Source organism: Phocoena phocoena, chromosome 4, assembly GCF_963924675.1.
Source record: "Phocoena phocoena chromosome 4, mPhoPho1.1, whole genome shotgun sequence".
NCBI lineage: Eukaryota > Metazoa > Chordata > Mammalia > Artiodactyla > Phocoenidae > Phocoena > Phocoena phocoena.
In genome coordinates this window covers 98,888,788-98,913,536 of record NC_089222.1, presented here as the reverse complement: position 1 = coordinate 98,913,536, position 24,749 = coordinate 98,888,788, and the positions used below count along the sequence as shown (strand labels likewise).

General features: G+C 37.4%; 2 protein-coding genes across 3 annotated transcripts in view; one reads left to right on the top strand and one right to left on the bottom strand.

Moving 5' to 3' along the window:
* CMSS1 (cms1 ribosomal small subunit homolog) overlaps positions 1 to 24,749 on the top strand; it is a 383,863-nt gene that overhangs the window by 103,283 nt on the left and 255,831 nt on the right. The gene's annotated exons all lie outside the window — the stretch shown is intronic.
* Positions 1 to 24,749, bottom strand: part of FILIP1L (filamin A interacting protein 1 like) — a 118,458-nt gene that overhangs the window by 92,526 nt on the left and 1,183 nt on the right. For both annotated transcript variants that reach the window (XM_065876397.1, XM_065876399.1), the window contains exon 3: positions 18,019 to 18,197. In XM_065876397.1, coding sequence (XP_065732469.1) covers positions 18,019 to 18,197 — 179 coding nt within the window. The remainder of the gene's footprint in view (positions 1 to 18,018; positions 18,198 to 24,749) is intronic.

Here is a 24,749-nt window from a genome sequence, read left to right as displayed (position 1 = left end):
ATATAAGTTTGTGGTTTAAGTCATCTCATAGAGTTAATGGTTTTCCCCGAGTATATCCCATATATACATGAGTTATACATGTTAATAAACTTCTGTTTGGTTTTCTCTTATTAACCTGTCTTTCTTTGTTGTTTTTTAACATCTTTATTGGAGTATAATTGCTTTACAATGGTGTGTTAGTTTCCGCTGTATAACAAAGTGAATCAGCTATACATATACATATATCCCCATATCTCCTCCCTCGTGCAGTCTCCCTCCCACCCTCCCTATCCCACCTCTCTAGGTGGTCACAAGGCACTGAGCTGATCTCCCTGTGCTATGCGGCTGCTTTCCACTAGCTATTGGTCTTACATTTGGTAGCGTACATATGTCCATTGCCACTCTCTCACTTCGTCCCAGCTTACCCTTTCCCCGCCTCATATCCTCAAGTCCATTCTCTATGTCTGCGTCTTTATTCATGTCCTGCCCCTAGGTTCTTCAGAACCTTTTTTTTTTTTTAGATTCCATATATATGTGTGAGCATACGGTATTTGTCTTTCTCTTTCTGACTTACTTCACTCTGTATGACAGTCTCTAGGTCCATCCACCTCACTACAAATAACTCAATTTCGTTTCTTTTTATGGCTGAGTAATATGCCATTGTATATATGTGCCACATCTTCTTTATCCATTCATCTGTCAGTGGACACTTAGGTTGCTTCCATGTCCTGGCTGTTGTAAATAGAGCTGGAATGAACATTGTGGTACATGACTCTTTGAATTATGGTTTTCTCAGGGTGTATGCCCAGTAGTGGGATTGCTGGGTCATATGGTAGTTCTATTTTTAGTTCCTTAAGGAGCCTCCATACTGTTCTCCATAGTGGCTGTATCAATTTCCATTCCCACCAACAGTGCAAGAGGGTTCCCTTTTCTCCACACCCTCTCCAGCATTTATTGTTTGTTGATTTTCTGATGATGGCCGTTCTGACTGGTGTGAGATGATACCTTATTGTAGTTTTGATTTGCATTTCTCTGATGATTCGTGATGTTCAGCATCCTTTCATGTGTTTGTTGGCAATCTGTATATCTTCTTTGGAGAAATGTCTATGTAGGTCTTCTGCCTATTTTTGGATTGGGTTGTTTGTTTTTTTGATATTGAGCTGCTTGTATATTTTGGAGATTAATCCTTTGTCAGTTGCTTCATTAGCAAATACTTTCTCCCATTCTGAGGGTTGTCTTTTGGTCTTGTTTATGGTTTCCTTTGCTGTGCAAAAGCTTTTAAGTTTCATAGGTGCCATTTGTTTATTTATTTTTTTTATTTCCACTTCTCTAGGAGGTGGGTCAAAAAGGATCTTGCTGTGCTTTATGCCATAGAGTGTCCTCCCTATGTTTTCCTCTCAGAGTTTTATAGTATTAGGCCTTACATTTAGGTTTTTAATCCATTTTGAGTTTATTTTTGTATATGGTGATAGGGAGTGTTCTAATTTCATTCTTTTACATGTAGCTGTCCAGTTTTCCAAGCACCACTTATTGAAGAGGCTATCTTTTCTGCATTATATATTCTTGCCTCTTTTATCAAAGATAAGGTGACAATATGTGCGTAGGTTTATCTCTGGGCTTTCTCTCCTGTTCCATTGATCTATATTTCTGTCTTTGTACCAGTGTGACAGTACCATACTGTCTTGATTACTGTAGCTTTGTAGTATAGTCTGAAGTCCGGGAGCCCGATTCCTCCAGCTCCATTTTGCTTTCTCAACGTTGCTTTGGTTATTTGGGGTCTTTTGTGTTTCCACACAAATTGTGAAAGATTTTGTTCTAGTTCTGTGAAAAATGCCATTGGTAATAGGGATTGCATTGAATCTGTACAGTGCTTTGGGTTTTATAGTCATTTTCACAATTGATTCTTCCAATCCAAGAACATGGTATATCTCTCCATCTGTTTGTATCATCTTTAATTTATTTCATCAGTGTCTTATAGTTTTTTGCATACAGGTCTTTTGCCTCCTTAGGAAGGTTTATTCCTAGGTATTTTATTCTTTTTGTTGCAGTGGTAAATGGGAGTGTTTCCTTAATTTCTCTTTCAAATTTTTCATCCTTAGTGTATAAGAATGCAAGAGATTTCTGTACATTAATTTTGTATCCATCTACTTTACCAAATCTGTTGATTAGCTCTAGTAGTTCCTGGTAGCATCTTTAGGATTCTCTATATATAGTGTCATATCATCTGCAAACAGTGACAGTTTTACTTCTTCTTTTTTGATTTGAATTCCATTTATTTCTTTTTCTTCTCTGATTGCTGTGGCTAAAACTTCCAAAACTATGTTGAATAATAGTGGTGAGAGTGGACAGCCTTGTCTCATTCATGATCTTAATGGAAATGGTTTCACTTTTTCACCATTGAGAATGATGTTGGCTGTGGGTTTGTCATATATGGCCTTTATTATGTTGAGGTACGTTCCCTCTATTACTACTTTCTGGAGGGTTTTTTATCATAAATCAGTGTTGAATTTTGTTGAAAGCTTTTTCTGCATCTATTGAGATGATCATATGGTTTTTGTCCTTCAGTTTGTTAATATGGTGTATCACATTGATTGATTTGTGTATATTGAAGAATCTTTGCATTCCTGGGATAAGCCCCACTTGATCATGGTGTATGATCCTTTTAATGTGCTGTTGGATTCTGTTTGCTAGTATTTTGTTAAGGATATTTGCATCCATGTTATCGGCCTGTAGTATTCTTTCTATGTGACATCTTTGTCTGGTTTTGGTATCAGGGTGATGGTGGCCTCGAGAATGAGTTTGGTAGTATTCCTCCCTCTGCTAAATTTTGGAAGAGTTTCAGAATGATAAGTGTTAGCTCTTCTCTAAATGTTTGATAGAATTTCCCTGTGAAGTCATATAGTCCTGGGCTTTTGTTTTTTGGAAGGTATTTAATCACAGTTTCAATTTCAGTGCTTGTGATTGGTCTGCTTATATTTTCTGTTTTTTTCCTGGTTCAGTCTTGGCAGGTTGTGCTTTTCTAAGAATTTGTCCATTTCTTCCAGGTTTTCCATTTTATTGGCATATAGTTGCTTGTAGTAATCTCTCATGATCCTTTGTAATTCTGCAGTGTCACTTGTTACTTCCCCTTTTTCATTTCTACTTCTGTTGATTTGAGTCTTCTCCCTTTTTTGCTTGATGAATCTGGCTAATGGTTTATCAATTTGTTTATCTTCTCAAAGAACCAGCTTTTAGATTTATTGATCTTTGCTACTGTTTCCTTCATTTCTTTTTCATTTGTTTCTGATCTGATCTTTATGATTTCTCTCCTTCTGCTAACTTTTGGGGTTTTTGTTGTTCTTCTTCTTTCTCTAATTGCTTTAGGTGTAAGGTTAGGTTGTTTATTTGAGATGTTTCTTGTTTCTTGAGGTAGGATTTTATTGCTGTAAACTTCCCTCTTAGAACTGCTTTTGCTGCATCACATAGGCTTTGGATCATTGTGTTTTCATTGTCATTTGTTTCCAGATATTTTTTGATTTCCTCTTGATTTCTTCAGTGATCTCTTGGTTATTTAGTAGTGTATTGTTTAGCCTCCATGTGTTTGTATTTTTTACAGATTTTTTTCCTGTAATTGATATCTAGTCTCATAGCATTGTGGTCAGAAAAGATACTTGATACAATTTCAATTTTCTTAAATCTACCAAGGCTTGATTTTTGACCCAAAATATGATCTATCCTGAAGAATGTTCCATGAGCACTTGGGAAGAAAGTGTATTCTGTTGTTTTTGGATGGAATGTCCTATAAATAACAATTACGTCCGTTTTGTTTAATGTATCATTTAAAGCTTGTGTTTCCTTATTTATTTTCATTTTGGATGATCTGTCCATTGGTGAAAGTGGGGTGTTAAAGTCCCCTACTATGATTGTGTTACTGTTGATTTCCCCTTTTATGGCTGTTAGCATTTGCCTTATGTGTTGAGGTGCTCCTATGTTTGGTGCATAAATATTTACAATTGTTATATCTTCTTGGATTGATCCCTTGATCATTATGTAGTGTCCTTCTTTGTCTTTTGTAATGGTCTTTATTTTAAAGTCTATTAAGTCTGATATGAGAATTACTACTCCAGCTTTCTTTTGATTTCCATTTGCATGGAATATCTTTTTCCATCCCCTTACTTTCAGTCTGTATGTGTCCCTAGGTCTGAAGTGGGTCTCTTGTAGACAGCATATATACAGGTCTTGTTTTTGTATCCATTCAGCAAGTCTGTGTCTTTTTGTTGGACCATTTAATCCATTTACATTTAGCATAGTTATTGATATGTATGTTCTTATTACCATTTTCTTAATCGTTTTGGGTTTGTTATTGTAAGTCTCTTCCTTCTCTTGTGTTTCTTGCCTAGAGAAGTTCCTTTAACATTTGTTGTAATGCTGGTTTGGTGGTGCTGAGTTCTCTTAGCTTTTGCTTGTCTGTAAAGGTTTTAATTTCTCCGTGGAATCTGAATGAGATCCTTGCTGGGTAGAGTAATCTTGGTTGTAGGTTTTTCCCTTTCATCATTTTAAATATGTCACTCCCTTCCACTCCCTGCCACTCCCTTGTGGCTTGCAGAGTTGCTGCTGAACGATCAGCTGTTTACCTTATGGGGATTCCCTTGTATGTTATTTGTTGCTTTTCCCTTGCTGCTTTTAAATGTTTTTCTTTGTGTTTAATTTTTGATAGTTTGATTAATATGTGTCTTGGTGTGTTTCTCCTTGGATTTATCCTGTATGGGACTCTCTGGGCTTCCTGGACTTGACTATTCCTTACCCATATTAGGGAATTTTTCAACTATAATCTCTTCAAATATTTTCTTAGTCCCTTCTTTTTCTCTTCTTCTTCTGGGACCCCTGTAACTCCAATGTTGGTGTATTTAATGTTGTCCCAGAGGTCTCTGAGAGTGTCCTCAAGTCTTTTCATTCTTTTTTCTTTATCCTGCTCTGTGGTAGTTATTTCCACTATTTTGTCTTCCAGGTCACTTATCCATTCTTCTGCCTCAGTTTTTCTGCTACTGATTCCTTCTAGAGAATTTTTAATTTCATTTATTGTGTTGTTCATCATTGTTTGTTCGCTCTTTAGTTCTTCTAGGTCCTTGTTAAACGTTTCTTGTATTTTCTCCATTCTCATTCCAAGATTTTGGATCATCTTTACTATCATTATTCTGAATTCTTTTTCAGGTAGACTGCCTATTCCCTCTTCATTTGTTTGGTCTGATGGATTTTTAGCTTGCTCCTTCAACTGCTGTGTGTTTCTCTGTCTTCTCATTTTGCTTAACTTACTGTGTTTGGGGTCTCCTTTTCTCAGGCTGCAGGTCCGTAGTTCCCATTGTTTTTGGTGTCTGCTCCCAGTGGGTAAGATTGGTTCAGTGGGTTATATAGGCCTCCTGGTGGCGGGGACTGGTGCCGTGTTTTGGTGGATGAGGCTGGATCTTTTCTTTCTGGTGGGCAGCACTGCGTCCGGTGCTGTGTTTTGGGGTGTCTGTGACCTTATTATGATTTTAGGCAGCCTCTCTGCTAATGGGTGGGGTTATGTTCCTGTCTTGCTAGTTTTTTGGCATAGGGAGTCCAGCACTGTAGCTTGCTGGTTGTTGAGTGGAGCTGGGTCGTAGCATTAAGATGGAGATCTCTGGCAGAGCTTTCGCCGTTTGATATTACGTGGGGCCGGGTTGTCTCTGGTGGAACAATGTCCTGAACTTGGCTCTCCCACCTTAGAGGCTCAGGCCTGACACCTGGCCAGAGCACCAAGTCCCTGTCAGCCACACGTCCAGGTATGCAGGGAGTTTCTTGCCTTGGGAAGAAACTCCTTTGGAAGTCTGAGGTCTTCTGCCAGTGTTCAGTAGGTGTTCTGTTGGAGTTGTTCCACATGTAGATGTAATTTTGATGTATTTGTGGGGAGGAAGGTGATCTCCATGTCTTACTCCTCTGCCATCTTGAAGGTGCCTCTAACCTGTCTTTTATTTCAGTGGGTCTTAGTGAAGAACTCAAAAGGGTAGAGGGGGAATTACTTTTCCTTGCCTATACTATGCTCCCCAATCTGGATTATTTTGAAGCAAATCCCAAACATCCTATTATTTCATTTTTTAATATTCTCAGAACATATCTCTAAAAGATAAGGTCTTGTTTTAAAATATACATCACAATACGATTAACATACCCAAAAATGAGGAATAATCTTTCATATTGTGAAATATCACGGTGTTCAAATTTCCCTGATTTTCATATTTTCTGTCTATCTCTCTTTTTGTCTCTTATAGTGTCTTCAAATCAAGATTCAAATAAGATCATGCTTTGCACTTTATGGAAATGTTTAAATTTCTTTAGCTTAAAATTTCCCCTCTATATTTCCCCTGTACGTTGTTCGTTAATGAAAACAAGTTGTTTGTTATACAGAATTCTCACAATATTGATTTTGCTGGTTGCAACTTTGTTGTCATTTTATTAGTTTGTTTTCAAATGTGTGAGATATATATATATATATATATATATATATATACACACACATACAGAACTTGACGAAATTTAATGTTTTTATATTAATTCAGTAGTGTGACATATATATGTCAGTATAAAAACATTTAGAAGCAGTAACAAAGAATAACACATTTTTATTCTTGCCACCAAAAAGCAGGGAACCTTATTTACAAAACAAACAAACTCACAGACAGAGAACAAACTTATAGTTACCAAAGGGGAAGGGGGGGAGGGATAAATTAGGAGTTTGGGATTAGTAGATACATATTACTATATATAAAATAGATAAACAACAAGGTCATACTGTATAGCACAGGGAACTGTCTTCAGTACACAGTTTCAGTACACAGGAGGATAAGTTCAGCTTATCCTCCTGATTCAGTACACATCTTCTGTTATAAGGTTCCAGAGAACATTGGTTCTCTTTCCTCACCATACATATCTTGTTCTCAGAGCTGGACTCCTAAAGTCTTGCTTCTTCATTTCTGGATCAACTGTGTCATAGGGCCTATTTCTTATTTATTGATAATACTGAAGTAATTATTTAGATAGCTAACCAGATGGGCTTGAGCTTTGCAGGTTTTCGAGGTCTTCACCGTTCCCTATTGTATACAGCCAGCCTGCTCCTGTCATTTACCTTACCCTGCTGGCCCCTGAAGGCATTTGAGGCTGCAGCATCCTCCCCGCCACATGCCCTTTTATGTTTTGGATATATTTTAAATGAAAATAATTGTTAATAAATACACCATCTACAAGAAAGTATGAATTAGCTATCACCATTTAATAAAAGCAGAATTTGAACATTGTTTCTGAAACATTTTGGAATTTGGGTTCATCTGAATTGCCTGTGATTGTATGTTTGTCCTTTTTTCCCTCTCTCACCCTTGTGTGGTATATCTGAAGTCCAAAGAAGCTAACCAACTTTCTTTGCATGCTTTGGTGAGTTCTGAGCGTTCAGTCATGGTACAAGAAAAGTTCGTTCCGAAGCTACAAACCTCTTTGGATTCCTGAGGCTTCTTTCTGGAACTGGAAGTGGAAACTGAGTGACTGTCCCACATGTTCCCTAACAAACAAAATAAAATCAATTTGAAAAATACAGGCTTATTCAGAGGAGACAAGGAGGTATGTTTCAAGATTAAACCCTTCCAGTCTAGAAGAGAATTCATTTCTTGCCATCCAGAGGTTTTTTTCAGGATGAAGTTTTATCTGATTTGCTCTGCTTTGTTATTGAGGCATGCCTCACTTATATTTCAACACAGGTGAAAATTAAGGAGTGATTTTTTTCCCCCTTCCAACATTTTTGTTATTTTGTGCCTCTTTGTTTATTGATAAAAATCTTATCTTTCAAAGGAATGTTGAGAGTAAGCCACTGAATTCTTCTACATGAAGAAGCCACAGGGGTTCTCCATCTTTGTCTCTGCAAATAAACACATAAAAGACCATTCATTTAATCTAAGTGCTGTCCTAATGGCTTAATGCTATCATGTTTGGAAGTATGTGTATAAAACAGCTGGAGTGTTCTTGAGTAGATTATTAGCTGGAATTTGATTAATCGACAAATCTGTTTAGAGTAAGAAGTAATTTGACATAAAGCAAATGACAGTTGTGCCCCACAGGGAAATGGTCTTTTTAATTGCCACTTATATTTGGTCCTCACTAACGGGCATTACTGATAAATATTGCATTTTGAGATCTCTCTGATATCTTTGAAGGAAATGTTTACTAAACAGTGTTGTGACAGCCACACGTGATTCTCTTTTTTCCTAACTTTTTTCTTTACATATATATATATACACACACATATATATATATATATATTCATTCCAGTGTTTGTTATGGCATGAAATGCCTTGAATGTCATATGTACTCAGAACAAAAAAAAAGCATAATATAAAGTGACAAACTGTGAGGTAGAAATTATTTTAAAGAAAACACGTACTCAGCCTCGTAAATCCTGCAAATATGTTTCTTCTGAAACATCTTCTGAAGATATAAATTACCTGTTCACCAGGCATCTCAAATATTTCACGCTGTCATCAGGAAAGTCATAGAAATAAATGGGAAAATACTATGGGCATAATGTATTATGCATGATAAATAGGGAGGATACATGAGGAAGTGAGAATTGGCGAGTAGAAATTGAGTTGAACAGGAGAAATTGTTATGGAATTCTCACGTACTCCTAACCAACCAAATTATTAAAGGAGAATTTGACAAAATGAACTTTGGATTCCACAGTGTTAAACAAATCAAACTTGTCTATGTAAGGCCAGTACTATAAGCATTATGAACTATTGCCAAATTCGTCATGTGGTGGGAAAGGTGAGCCAGGATTCTGAATTTGGACTCTAAATCTTGTGTGGGATTATACAGAGAGAGGAGGTTTCAGACCTTTCAGAGAAAGAGCAACAGAAGCAGTGTTTTGGAACATCAGTGATGATAAGCCATCTGAATTTGTCGGGGAAGAGGAAATATACTGAAAGAGGAAATATACTGAAATTATATTGACAATGGTAAAATATTCTTTCAAGGAAATGTTATGTTTGAGTATGTTTTTGGTGATATGTTAGAATTTTTTTTGTCAGAAGTAACACATCTCTAAAACCAAAGCTTAAGTCAGTGGGAAAGTCTGATTCATGTTATGAACATTCACTTTACATACTTTTTAACGTCATGTTTTAAATGAGGTCAGATTCAAGTTTAGTCCCAGGCAAAGTTATGAAGTAAGAAATGGGTATTCTCCTTCATTACTATTGATAGTATAAATAGTCTATTTATAGAATGCAATTTAGCTACAGTTTTCAAAATCCTTAAAAGTTTTATAACTTTTGACCCAGCAATTCCACACCTAAAACTTTATTCTAAGGCAGCAATCAGGAGGGTGTAAAAATTAACTGGAGTATGAGGCTATTCATCATAGTATACTTTATAAAAGTGAAAAAGTAGAAGGAATCTAAATGCCCACAATAGTGAGCTTGTTAAATAAATTACATCTATATGACACAGTAGCATTCATGTACTTAAAAATTACGGTGTTGAGGAGTAGTTGGTGATTTAGGAAAATGTTCATGATGTTTTTATTAGTGAAAATGTAGGGTACAAAAACTATGCAAAGTATGAATTGAGAGAGTTATTTTTAGCTTTTTAAATGGTTAATGTTTCTTATGTTTTTTAACTTTAAAATCCCATTTTTGGATCATTCTCTCCTCCAGTGCCTTGACCCATCCTGTTTTATATCTACTCTCTCTAGGATAATCCCAAAGCTCTCAAGCTTATTTTGCTTCCCCTATCAAAATTGACTTCTTTTATATACTATTCTCCAAAGCTGGGCTAAGTGAAAAGAGCTAATCCAAAAGCTAATTTATGAGAAGATATTAATGGAAAATAATAAATTAAAATGTAACAAATTTTTCTACATTTTAGTCACTTATTCAACAAATATTTATTATACTTTTCCATGCTCTTGGCCCTGCAGAAGGAACTGTGAACAAAACAAATCAAAAACCCACTTAATCCCTTTAGGCAAGAAGATGTGATTAGTGTGGGGATCTTGTGACACTGGCAGGCCCAAGGAACAGTGGCGTCTTTTGGTGCACTTAAAAACCATCATTTTGCGTGAGTCTTAACTTTGAGTATGTGGTAGGCTGTGCTTTTCATAATATCATTGCATTAACCTTTCTGTTTATGATTCCCAAAAGGGGGAAATAGGTCTCCATGGTTTAGGGGGAAAAAAAAGTTTTTTGAGTACTATAACGTCCAGCTCGGTGTTACAGTGTTAGATCATTACGACATTCAGCCAATACCCCTACTCTGAAGCAAATAAGATACAACCAGGCCTAGAGAATGATCCTTCATTTGTGCTTGCTCTGTATTCTCAGTTGTCATTGCATCTGTAACACAACATTGCACTTGTTTTTGTGTCTTTGTTCCCCATACTGAAGGGTATGTCCCTTGAAAGCTTTTATTCATCATCACATCCTTAGCACCCAGCATAGGGTCCAGTTAGGTGCCTTCCTGGCAATCCATAAAATGCCCAGTGGTGTGGCACAGAGTATACAAATGAACTAATTTGAAGAAAGGCAAATTTGAAGAAAGATACTAATGCTTACTGAGTGTCAGACACCATACTTAGCACTTTTTTAGGCATTATATAATTTAGTAATTGTAAGAACTTGTGAAAGCCATATCATTTTTTTTAACAGATAGTGAAACTGAGACTTACAGAAACTAAGTACTTCATTCAAGGTCAAATAGCTAGTAGGACCAGATGAGAGGATGGGACCGTGCTTCAAACTCTTGCTGGTTCTGACTCCAGGGTCTATGCTTTTAACTCCAATACCCTACACCCTTCCAAGGAAAGGCCTTTCTGTGCAGTGATATTTACTCATCATTTGTGCCAGGCATCTCCCATTGTAATGGCTGGCCAAAGCCATTTGGCTTCATCTTCTCATGCGGAATAATATACATTTGCCAGGAAAGTTTACCTACAAGTTGCAAATTCAGGATACAGCTTAATTCTAATGTTCCACCTTGATTTCCATTCATGAGGCAAAGTTTTCTATTTTGATATGGTTTAATGACTCTTCTCCCTCTTTACATTTTATAGTCAGATGGAACAGAAGTTTGAGGTTGCCTTTCCGCATTCAGTCTTTGGCTTCCTGTTTTATAGGGCTGTTAAGCTAGTAGCTATGAGCCAGTTAGATATATTTATCCAGGGCTTACTGTATGTCCTGCATTCTCCTAGGGCTCTGCGGGCTCTTGGATAATTACAGTCCTTAATATCCTTTTTGACTGACCTTTTATAATGTTGCAACGGCAGTGTCAGTACCACAGAATGGACACCTGAATCATCTATAGATTACTTTATGAGGGTCTTATCTTTTCAATTGTAATTCTGTCTTAAATTTCTTTGGATTTCCCACAATACCAAGCACAAGGCTTGAGCACCTAGTAATGATTCTGGGGAGAACAGTGCCGAATATGTTATCAGGGGAGCTAGCTTCTGGTCTGGCTCTGCTGCTGTTTACCAGCAAGATTTGGAGGTTTCTAGCTGAGTCTTGATGGGCCTCACTTTTCACAATTCAAAAATTAGAGGGTTGGTCTAGATTGCTAGGTCTTTTCTGATTTAAATTTAGGATTCAGAGATCTCCATAATTCTTTATGATTATCTGATAGATTGATTCACTGTGGTGGAATAAACAGGAATAGAAAAGTTGTAAATTTACCCGGATTTACAAAGATGATAAGTTCAGATTTGAATATGTGACATTCAAGAAGCAATTGGATGTACCTAAATCTAGATATCCTTTAAGAATGGAAATACTACAGACTTGGATTTGAAGCTGGTGGTTGAGGTGCTGTCATTCTCACTGACCTCTTTTGATAGTGTGGGTTAGAATCATAGACTTGAAGTAAAAGTTGTTTATTCATAACAATCACATAATCACAGATTTTTAGATCTGAAAGAGACACACAAATGATGTAAGCCTGTCCTATATTTTTTTACATACAAGATTGGAGAAATGGAATTTACCCAGGGTTACACACGAGCTGCAGATCCAATCTGCAGACCAGAGTCCCCTATCTCCAAGTTCCCAGTTCATCCTTCACTGTGCTCGTTATGTTTCCTTTTAGACTGCTTTTTAACATTTGTAGTATTCTTTTGTGAGCAGTAAATTCACTAATCATTGTATATACACATACACACCCAATATTATTTGTAAAGTTCAGCTTTCTGGGAAGGAACAGCAATAAAATAGCATCATTGCTCTATCCAAATTTTAACCTCTATAATTAAATGGTTTTGTATAGAAACCACTGAATTGTGCAGTTACAAGGGTATGGTTTTGTGACATCTGTTGAAAGTTAAGTTATGATGTACAGTCCTAAATGGGTTTTTTGGTATCCTTGTGAGGTAATCGCTCTGCATCCCTACCCAGACCCTATTAGGTCTGAGGTATATGAACACTAGGCTGATCACATTGTGATTTTCTGTAGAATTATAAAATCAAAATATGTGTTTGTGGTGGTCTCCATTTTGTTCTAACAAAGAACTGGATACCAATGACAAAGGTCAAATGGAGATCTGGCATCCATTTCACAACTTGCAAGACATAGCCTTGAGAGTATGTAATACATATAACTCCTTGCCAGAAAACTGAAAGGAAATGATTGCATTTGAGTACAATGCATTCTACAACAATAGTTTAGTGTGCATGAAATTTAAAACTGCTGGCTTTCCAAATATGATTTTTAAAAAGTAGACTTAGTTTATTTATTTTTAAAAAACCTTATGCCCACTGTGTTATGCTTCATGGGATATTCTTAAAAGCTGAGGTTTAAGACCAAAGAAATTGAAAATCCTAATGACAATAGTTGTAAGATATTGAATTCTCTAGTAAAGTACTCTAGTTTAATGTGTTTATTGAGTTCTCCTGAATGTTTTATTTTCATAAGTATTTCATGTATTATGTTTTTGTACCATACTGGTGCCTTTTTTTCCTACCTATCATGATCTCATAGTGCCCTGGAAGCATTAGTATCAAATCACAAAGTCTACAGTGGTGTCTCTGTTTTACACATGCACAAATGAGTTGGGGTTTTATGTCAGTGATGAACACATCTACCTGCTTCACCTAGGATCTAGCACAGGACCTGGCATGTAGCAGGCATTTAATTAATCGGGGGGTTTTTTGTTTGTTTTTAGTTTGGGGTTTTTTTGTGTTTTGTTTTAGTGAATGAATGAGTGGCTAGCAGCACTAAATAGCTAACTAGTTAGTTAAACTAACTAAAAAATTGAGTAGATTAATACACTTATTCATTTATATATTTAAATTTATATATTTATATTTCAGGGGAGTATCCAAAGCCTCTAGAAAGAAGATTTGATGTTTTTTGAGAGAAGCCTTTGATAGTAATCCAATATACTCAGTTAACGGGAGGGTCAAATATAGCTCAGTTGTTTCACTCACCTTTCCTGATGCCCATCTAGAAAACAGGCCTGTCATAGTAGAAAAGAGTTGATGATGGAAATCTTTCTTTATAAAATTGCTTCAGCCAAAGGGACGGGGGAAACACTTTGTTCTTTACTAAGGACTTAGTCCAAGGTATGGTCAAGGCAACAACCCTTGAAGCTGGGTCCCTACTGACTTTCCTGCAAAGACCCTTCTGCCCCCTGAGCCACTATTCTATCTAGTCACACCTGCTTAGGACAGGAACAAGAGATTAATTCTGCCTGTGACTCCTTCCTTCCTATGTCGCTCTTGAGAAGCTACCATTTGAAGTCCTGCTTTATGAAACCAGAATTAACAGTGCTAACCTACTTGGCCAAGATATTATGAAAAGTAATTTAAAGCTTTAAAAAAATACATAGTTGAAGTCACATTTTTAGACAGAGTTGCCATACCAATATTTGTTTCCCACTTCAGTGGTTTCAAGGCCAGAAATGCAGTAATATATATGGTTCGTATACATGGTTTGTTTTAGTGTTCTAAAAAAGAAAGCATGGTTTCAAAAAAAGGAAACTTTTTTTTTTTCCTTCACAGCCTTTTCCCCCATTGAAACTGAAAAAGGAAAAAAATTATGCAAGCTTTTTTGAAAGTACAGACAAAATTGGCATTTCACTTATGGGAAAATTTTGCAAAATTGCACTGACTAAAAGTGATTTTTGTTTTGGCTTTCCTGTGAAGCCATCCAGAAAGGCCAAAAATTACTGGCATTGCTTTTGTATAAAACCTTTCACATAGACGCCACTTGTAATTCAGCCAAGTACATAATTCAGGTCATCAGTGACACACACATCCACACATTGGAGCTGGTCAGTGAACAGAAGGTTGTCATGAAATGTTGCTATGATTATTTTATGGACAGACCAAACTGCACAGATTACAGCGAAGGAAACTTTGCATTAACACGCTTGGGAACAGGGTTTCCTGAGCTGTTCCCTGCCCCCACCCTCCTGCAGTGGGAAAGCCAATTGTTTACTGATTACGACAGCGACATCACTTGGCAAACATTTTGGCCTAAACTCAATGTGTGACATCAGTCTCCTTTAGGGTTTTCCACATAAAATGAATTCTCCGAAGAAAACACAGAAATTGAGCCTTAATTTGAAATCCATTATTACACCCTCTAAGGTCACATTAACTATCTCAATCATGTATTTCTTAATTTTTATTTTCTTTCCAAGTAGATATTATCTAACACTAAAAATACAATCACTAAACTTTCACAGTATTTTTCAGAGTTTCAATCAGATAGTCCTTTAGTTATATTTACTCAAACCACGTTTATGGGGGTTATGATACTCTTTCTTTCTTTCTTTGTACTGAGGGTCACTGATTCGGGAGTGGCTCACATCACTTTGTTTGAGGAAGGAAGTAAACATTATTCTTTGACTCCTTAGAATAAATTAGTCTTGCTTTTGTGAAGGGTGGCTGCATGTTTGAGAGGAAGTATTCTCACTAAAGTTAGGTTTGTGTTCTGTCATTTCTTGTTAGAGAATGAGACACATGAATGGTATTTTACTCTCTTGTGTAAGCACCTCCTCTGTATATATTTATCTGAAATTATTAGTTTCCCCCACCTCTTTGTTAGATGGTGTTCATTTAGTATTTTTATGCACATGGCCTTAAAGCAAGTGGAAGTCAGTTATGCCTCATGAGGCCCACAGTCTCCCTGCTACAAGCAGGGGGGCCAGGAAGGGCCAGTGCACCAGCAGTGCCAAGATATGGGAATTGTGATGTACAGATGGAGCCGGAGAATTGTCTGTGTATCATGTGAGTCAAGAAGAGCCTTAGCATTCTCACACCCAAAGAGTTCCATCTGGAAGCTGTTCCTGGGCAAACAGAAATAGCTGAATATTCCCATATCTTCTGGAGTGGCTAAACAGGGATTGAGAATCACTTCAGTCATTTTTTCCTATTTTTTGGTAATGGTTTGTTTACTTTCATTATTCTTCAAGACAAAAAACCTTTGCATCCTATATGGCTAAAAAATGTGATCTTTTAAATTCTCCCTCTTAAACTACTTTGATACATGTAGAAATACCGTTCTTAATATACTGATTCCTTGGTGTACAATTTACATTCGTCCCACTATTTTCCTTTTCCTCTAGCCCGTGGCCTTTGTTCCTAGTGCTCTTTTGTTCTCATTTCTCAGTGTTGTTCCTCTTTGCTCTCTTGATTTAAATAATCTTCACCATCTGCCTACCAGCTTTACAGTGTTACTTCTGGATAGCCCTCCTCAGCCTTCCTCCAGAAGATAGTAGAGAGACAATGGTGAACATTAGAACTATACCACCAACAGCCTTTCACATTTCCACCCTAAATCTGTATCCTCTTGCCTTCTCCATTAACGTGGTTAAGCCCCCCGGGGCAGGGACCTCCAGTACCTCTTTGTTCTATGGAAGGCAGCACTCTGACGATGGTCAATAAATGTTCATAATAATGAGAGATGAAAGGAAGTGTCCGTGTTCAACAAGTTAGTGCCAAATAAGTTTTGGAGGCCACAGGTGCCAAATCACAAGGGTTCGAAATAATATTTAATATGACATTGTCTCATTGAATAACAAATCCTATACTGTAAGGTCTGAGCCAAATCTTCCCTTAGTGCCAGACTTCTTTTGCTCCTTTAATCTGCCCCTGAAGATATTTTAGGTTCATGAGAGGCAAGGTAACAAGACCCCCTCTCTATGTAATGAGTAGAAAACAAACCCCTGATGAATGTAGAAAAAGAAACTGGATGTGAGGGCCATTGAATCTCTAGTGCTCTGAGGACTACCATGAAGTGCACTGAAAAGAAGTGAAAGTTTGCCATTAGCGTAGCTATTATGTAACTTTGATTACCTAGTTAAAATATGAATTGTAAGTAGTCAAAACAGTTGAGGCTACTAGTATTTTAGAAAAGGGAACTCACAGTAATTTTTTTTTCTGTATTTTTCTGTGATTGTTAGAATCTAGCATCATTAGCTCTGTAACGCATAAGAGAAGTATACATGGAATAACAAAAGTGACATGAAGGTACAGTAAAAATTTGACATTACTAAGATTGGTTATTTTCTATCTTTGCAGTATTAATAGAGAGGAGTCATTGTTCTTTCAATTTAATATGAATGTTCATACTTTCTAAGGTAATCCAGAACAGAGGGTCAAAGTTGAGCAAAATAACCTGCTTTCCATATGGTTATAAAATGTTTACCAACCATTTTCTCCCTTTTTGTAGCCAAGCTTCTCTAAATACTAGTTTACATTTTAAGCTTCTGTGTTCTCGTTTCTTATTTATTCTTCAAAGTATTGCAATTTGGCTTCTGCCTTCACTGTTTTATTGAAAGGGCTCATTAAGTTCCTCAGTGTCTTCCTTGTTGCCATCTTGGGACATTTGGTCATCCTTTTCTGTATTATCTGGTACTGTTTGCTCACTCTTTGTTGAAAGTCTTCCCTTGCTTGGTTCCTTGCTTTTCTAGTTGTTCTAATCCTCCACCATTCTTCATTCCTTCTCAGCTTCCTTTCTTGACCCATTTTTCTGGAGGAAAACACTAATTTGATGGGTTGTTGTGTTGTTTTCTAGAGTTCCCATCTCAAAATTCTCTCCCCTCACCACACCAACACCCATAGCTTCAGCTATCACTGGCTACAAATACACATCACCAGCCCAGCCTTTTCCAGACCTGTATTTCTAACGGTGGGTTGTCTGTTTAGACACATCCTTCTCCCCACTGAACATTGGAATACACCAGGTACTTCATGCTCAACTTGTCTAAAACAGGACCCCCTCCATCTTTTGGACTATCTCCCCAACCAGAAATCCTGCAACAACAAAAAGCTGTGCCCCATTCCTGCTTTCTGTACCTTGGTGAAGAACTAGGAGTATAACTTCCTGTTTTCCTTGCTCTGCTCTCTAGTCACATTAGTCACTAATTCATATTGACTATACGTCATAAATAATTCTTGTTATGCCCTATCCTCCCTAACCCTATAGCCATTGGAACACATACCTGCCCCTATCTTTCTTCCATCTTTCCTTAATGGTTCCTTAAGAAAGCATCCCTGATAACTCATTCTCCTTCTCATAATTTGTCATTTGCTCCTTCTTGCCAACAGTATAAAATCCAGCTGCTCGTGTCTAACCGTTCCTTTTCTCACACCCTGTGCTGTAGCCATGTGGAAAGCTTTAGTTCCCTCAGTACCCATACTCTTCTCTTACCTCTATGCTGTGGCACTTGTTCCTGCCCCTGCCTTGTATGTGGTCTCCATTCTTGTTTGCACAGGGACTAGACCTGTTACCTCCTCTCTGCAGCTTTCACAGGGCACTCCCTTGAAGAATCAGTTGCCCAGCATTTATGTTTCCACAGTCCTGTCACACCCGGTTATTCTTGCATTGTATTGATATTGTTTTTAAACATATCCTTTTCCTCACTCTTGGCCATGAGATTTTTGAGACCAGAGGTTGTCATATTTACCTTGTATCCCTGTATCCCTTGGTATAATGCCCAGCACATAGTGAGAGGTTAGTAAGAATTTGCAGAATAGGTCACTGTCTTGTCCAAAGTAGCCTTACCTTTCACGTTCCTGTTCTAGCAAGCTTATGAATTCATCACTCTTCTCCATGTATTCTTTATGTTTTCTCTTTTCTTCCTCCAACTCTAATATGGTTTGCCTGTGAGATTTTTCTACTGTTAAAAGCTGTTCCAGGATTCGTCTGTGAGATTCTTTATGTTTTTCCACGACTTTGTCCAACTACAAAAGAAAATACATTAATAGTCTAAGTACAAATCATTCATAATACTGCCATCTCTCCCTCTTTTAGAAATATCCAAGTTTTAACAAATTAATTCAACAGTGGGTTTATGATTTCCTTGTTTAGTTTTTTTATCATTACTCTTGTTAATTGATACTTTTTGATGTTTCAACACAAATGTAACTTTCTTACTGTCTTTTTTTTTTGGCCGCACCACGTGGCTTGTGGGATCTTAGTTCCCATGTCATCTTTTTTTTTTTTTTTTAACCAGAAAGAAACATTGGTTCCTCTGTAAATATCTGAACAATTTCTCCATACCCCCTTTTTGCTACTTCCTTTTCTCTCCGGGGAAACCATATCAGAGAAATGATGGAAAGTAAAGGAATCCTTGTACAGTGTTTGATTCTGCCACTTCCCTAGCTGCCCAGCCCTCCCTAAAGTACTCTGCTCATGTACATCTCTTGGATCCATGGTCTGTTTTTCAGTGCATTATTCATAAAGGTGTTTGTGTATTTTTTTCAAATTCTTGTTAATCAATTCTGTGTTGGTATAGACCTGGTGTAAACACCAAGTCCTTTCTGGTTTCTGTGGCCTACTTATATCTCTATTATAAAACAATTACCCCGTGTCTTATTTACTTTTGTCTCCTCTGCTAGACTGTGAACTCCCTGAAAGCAGGGCCTACATTCTATTTTTCTTAAATTCTTAACATCTAATAGAGTGCTTTGCTTATAGTAGGTGCCCAGTATATGCTTACAGATTGAAAACAAAATAAGCAAGCAAGGAATCAAGAAAGAAAAGAGGGAAGTAGACTGATTAAAACAAAAGTGCTTCAGGATCTTTGACCAGTGATAAATTAAAATCCATTTAAGAACATGGTTTTGAAAGCATGTGACTGTCTAGATTAGTTAAATACTAAACTATAACTGATAATATTGGTTGATTTTGCCCTTTGCCTTTATTGTAAAAGACTGAAAATTTGTGACTCTGAATTTGAAGCCAGTTTAAATCATACATCCTTAAAAAACACATACTTAACTAGGAATCCAAAGCACAAAAATGGCCAAATGATTTCAGAAAAAGAAGGGAATAAAGGTGTCCCAGCATACAGAACCCAACTGAACTCTAAATGCTTAGGCTGGTTGTCTAGTTTTCTAATATGGGTTTATAATGGTGCCTTAACACACACAAAATACTTCATTATGTCATATAGGTGATGATTTTTAATTAATGTGACCAATCCTTTTGTGGAAGCTGAAATTGCTAAGTTGTATTGCTTGCTGGCAGAGTCACTTTTAACTAATGACCATCCTCTGAGAGGGAGGTTGTAGTGTTAATTGTCCTGGGTCTCAAGCAACAACAGTTCTCCGAAAACTTCCAGTTGCCCAAACACTAGACTGCATTATAAGGGAAATTCAAATCAACTGCTTTTAGAATTTGAGAGTGAAATAGTAATAGAAACAGCCTTAATTTAGGGAGCTTGACATTTGACTTAGAGAAACATTCAATTTATCACAAAATTGGCCCTAGAATTAATAAATGAGTAATTATAATAGGTATTTAGTAAAGCATAAATGAATGACTAAGGGAGGCTTCATAAAGGAAACTTCCTCAGATAGCTTCTTGTAGTTGTATGGACATGAATATTAAACTTAGTTTAGCCCAAAAAGAGAAAAGAGAAGGTTTAGTTAATCTACTATTGCTTTCCATTGTGTTTTTCCTCCTTATTTTGTTTGTTTGCTTGTTTGTTTGTAGGGAAAAGGAAGGAAGGTTGGAAAGAATCATTGCCCTTTGTTACATAATCTCCTAAGGGCTCTCCCTTCCTTCAGCCTCACCCCCATCCAGCCTGTCCTGATCAGTGACAGCACAATCTTCCACCAGTGGGATTACTCCACTCTCCTATTCAGAGCTGAAAGGTTTCTCACCATCTGGCCTCCTGACACTTCCACCCCATTCTCATTCCGTACCTTCCCGTCTTTCTCACCCAGCCTTTAGCCACACCAGACTTCAAGTAGTTCTTAGAACACACCGTGGTGCTTCAAGACTGCTTTTTTCAGTGCCGGGACATAGAAACCTTTTTCCCCTTCCACTCAAAACTTTTCCTGTTCTTCCTTTTTGGCTTTCTCTGGTCACTCCTGAGTAGAATTATTTGTTTCTTCATATCAGTGAAATGTCTAATTCTCTGGGTTTTCCTTCTCTCACCTTCCATGACTCTTGAAGAATGGCCTATATTTACTGCATGCTGTTTAGTGCTAAGGACCTCATGTTTGTCAACAGCAGAAATTGGAAAGGTGTGAAATAGGGACCTTGCAGAGGGAAAGTTCCCAAAGAAAGTGTAAGTGATTCTAGATATGTTTTAGCTTATGCTTGAAGTTTTATTCTGTGCCTTCGTTTCTCCATACCCAAAATGCCTCTTAGAAAATATGCCAGTTGTTCTTAATTCAGTCTCTTCTTCATTCCTACAGATCAAATGATGGACCTGAGCTTGTCTGAACTCATTTCATTTTCCACCAATTGTGTGTGTGTGCTTGGCCTAGCCACTTAACCGTTGTGTACTTCAGGTTTTTCGATTATAAATGTAGTGGTTGGGCTTGATTTCTAAGATCAATTGTATTGCCACAGTTTTCTCAAGGCAACAACTATTTATTAAGCGTCTATTATGCTATATGCATTTAGTACTATGATAGTTGCCATGGGAGAATTTTAAAGTCTCAATGCTTATACTCTTACTAGGCCGATAAGATATAGACACTAAACATTTAGGAGCAGTATAAGGTGGTATATCATTAAGCACTAAGGGACTATCAAAGAACCACTGCCCCTTTTTGATCTAGCTCTACTTGTGGATTGAATGAAGCCTGGGGAAGAAAACAGGAAGACTCAGTCACTTTAGGGAGTGTCAGGGGAAGAAAGATTAAAAAGATAACTCATTAATGTTTACTGTGCAATGACAAGCTTATCATTTTAGCTTCCCTGATGTCATATCCTACCCGCAACCGCTAATACAGTCCAACTCCTTGCCTAGGATGAAGGAAGTGCAATGTGTTCCCATAGGTTGGATTCTCCCGTGGTCAAAAAGAATGAAGGACAGAGAGATCGTCAGTCTTTTTGCTTTGGTTGCTTAATATATGTTTAGGAAAGAATAATGACCTTTGTTTTAATAGCTCCTGAGTCACAGACCACCCTAATTTGGGGCTTTGTCTTCTTTCTGAGCTATGGCTTTGGTTCTCTTTGTTCTTTTTTGTTGGCTCTTTGAAGATTGTCTTTTTCTTTGATTACCCTGAATATACTAGTAGAGATAAAGCTGGTTCAGACAGTAGAGAAATTATTTGGCTGTTTTAGTAGATCAAAGGTAACCAAATATGCTATTCATAAAATGCTCCATCTTCTTCCCTGTCTTTACTGAAACCTGGTTTTCCTGGATAATGCTAGCATCCTAAAATAGAGACTGCCGATTCTCACACTGCCTCAGTATCTCAGATACTGGAAATGGGGGCATGATTCTTGTCTCAGCATGACCCCTACCGGACTCTTCTGAAAGCCCTTCCTTGTTTTGCTGTCACCCTGAATGGTGATAGTCCTGTGTCATTCTTATTTGGTCATCTACTGAGCTTCAGGTCACTCTCACAATATACCTCTCAACTGTCCATCTTGGTAGCATTCTGGGTGTGCCAGCTCACCCAGCCATGCTCAGAAGTGAAAAACCAGAGGCTATACTGCAAAATGAATATGTCTTTTGGTTCCTAGCACTGGAAGTTTGTGGATTACAGAAGAGGAAGATTGAAAATATGTGGAGCCAGAAGCTAGTCTGAGGAAATTTCCCTTTTTAGTTCCTGGCTTCAGGATTTCTCTAGCTCCATGTAAAGCTCATCCATGCACTTAAGAGTATGCTAGATATTTTATCTAATGTTTTTATGTATTTTTTAGTGATATGATTTCATGATATGTCATCCACAATGTTTCTGGAAATGGAATTTCTTTATGTTCTACTTGAGTAACCCCTACTCATTCTCTGGAACTTGGCTTTCCTGATTCTTCTATCTCAATTCGATCCCCCATTATACTCCCTCATAGTGCTTTGTGGTTTTCACCAAAAAAATTAACATAGTGTGTATTATATACTTATTGTGTGATCACTTGTTGTCTGTCACTCTTAAAAGAGACATTAAGCACCCTGAAGACAGAAAGCACAGCTATTTTTATACAATGAAAATTATGAAATGAAATTTAAAAGCTGAACTATATAGTTGCTTAAACTAAGTATCAATACTTTAAGAATTGCCCTAAGGTAATGCTAATAAGGTATGCAGATTCTTTTATTATAGTACTTGATAAATCCAAACTATTGTTATATTTTTCTTGATATCTTTTTTGGAAGAACTAAGAATATGTTAGGCCATTAACTCAAGTATCTTTTTTAAGGTAACTTTTAGTATAGAAGCCTAGGTTGGAAAGGAATAGGAGGTTAAAACTGTTCTGAACTCTGAGTTTTTCCCTCCCTCTCTCCCCATCCACATCCTTTGTTCTAGCTTGCAGGCGTCCACCTTAAGTCAGTGTTCCTAACATATGACATAGCTGAGAACAGTTTGTTTTTCTAAGATATTTTGCCTTATGACTAGATAAATCCCCTTTAGTTTACCCTAGACATGGTTGAGATTTCTCGCATTTTTTAAAAAGAACATTCTGAGGAAAATAAAAGGAGGAAGATAGAGGAAAACAAAATAATAAATTTTTAGCATGCACATCCTTACCCTGATGTAATTAGGGTGCCCCCTGGTATGGTCTTAGTGGGAACACCCCACTTTATTTCTTTTCTTCAGCCCTATCTAGGGACTCCTAGTCAGAATTTCCCTTTATTGTTTATTTTCTGGATATCCCCTCTCACCCATTACTTCCTAGATAGAGGAAAAGGGTAGGCAACTGGGTTGTTGGGTAGATAGAATTGTAGGGCCTTCAAGGAACTGGGAGAGACTGGTAGCTGAGGAGAGAAATCTATCAGGGGGAAGTAGGCAAGAGAAGAAAACGGACAAATCATGGAGATGGGAATGTAAGAAGTGTGTGTGTGTGTGTGTGTGTGTGTGTGTGTGTGTGTGTGTGTGTGTGTGTAGGGGTATCTGTTGGTTGAGTAATCAAGGAAGGTTGGATTCATAAAGCAGGGCCAAATATGGGTAACTTTTAGGGACACTTTGCAGAGTTAGGATTGCAAGCATTTGCAGAGAGGGTGTTTCCAGTTTTGCCTGTGTACAATAGAATTATTTACTTACAAAAGTAACTAAAACTTTTCCTACTGATTTCGGGATAAGTTTGGAATTATTCTGTTTCATTTTACTCTGAAATGTTGAGGGGTTGTGCCATTTGTGGAGTTTTGTGAGTATATGTTCAGTGATAATTAACTTGCATTTGCACTTATACTGGTTGGGGAATTTGCGCTTAATGCTGTTTCACAGTCACTGTGTTGGGAGCCAGAATACAGTTTTAACACTATTGACTTGAATGAGGCTTCGGCTCCTCTTGTTTAAAATTTGGATTAAAGCGCAATCAACAGACTTTGGGTGGTCTCATCCTCACCCTCACCCCTCAGAGAAGCAGATCCATATGACCAAACTCTTTCACAATTTGGCAAGATGGTAGGCTTCTGTCATGAGACACTCAAGACAAGAATAGCAAGGACATTAGAGGTCAGTCCTGAGGTAGGTTGCCAGAGCATATGTGGGGGAAATTTGCCCAAAATTTGCTTTCACTCTCTCTAGCCTTAACTTATGCTCCTAGTTGTTTACTTTTTATAAAAATGAAAAATTATGAAATTTTCCATTGAGGTCTCAGAAGAAAATAGAAGAATAAAATAAGGATGCCAAGGAGTTTCAGAAATATCAGCAAGTAAAAGAGCAAGCAGTGCTGTATCTTTGTGCAATGGTGGCCGTGTTGAGACTGTTCATCTTTGCTGTTGTCATTGTTGGGCATACTTGGTGGGAGAAAAGTCTTTATTGTCATTAAACTTTTGAAGGAAAAGAAGTTATGTGTTCATCTAAAATGTATGCTTTCTAAAACTCTGTTTCCTGGATAATTCTTCAGATCGTTTCCATTCATGCTCAGAATTTCTATGACATAATACTTCAGTGTTTTCAAAGAAATTAACTTCTATGGTTAAACTTTATCTGTTTTTTATTATTGCCTTCAGATCTCCAAAAGAAGTGCAGATTCCTCTGTGTGTGTGTGTGTGTGTGTGTGTGTGTCTGGGTCTGAGTGTGTATGTCTGTGTGTATCTGTGTGTGTCTGTGTGTCTATGTGTTTATACAAGAGGGAAAGAGGGGGAGAGAGAAAAAGAGAGGAATTCTCTTGGATTTGTTAGGTTTTAGTCTGATGTCAAGAAACAAACCCAGTGGGAACATCCCATCCATGATTTATTCTCCTTTTCTTTCCTGTAGAGCTTGTAGTATTTATCTACCTGGGGTAGATTTTAAACATACAACTATAAATAATCGAAAAAGGAGTTATATGTCCTGCTCACCTGCCAGGCCTTAGTGCTTTACTGGCTGGTGAGCTTACTCGGT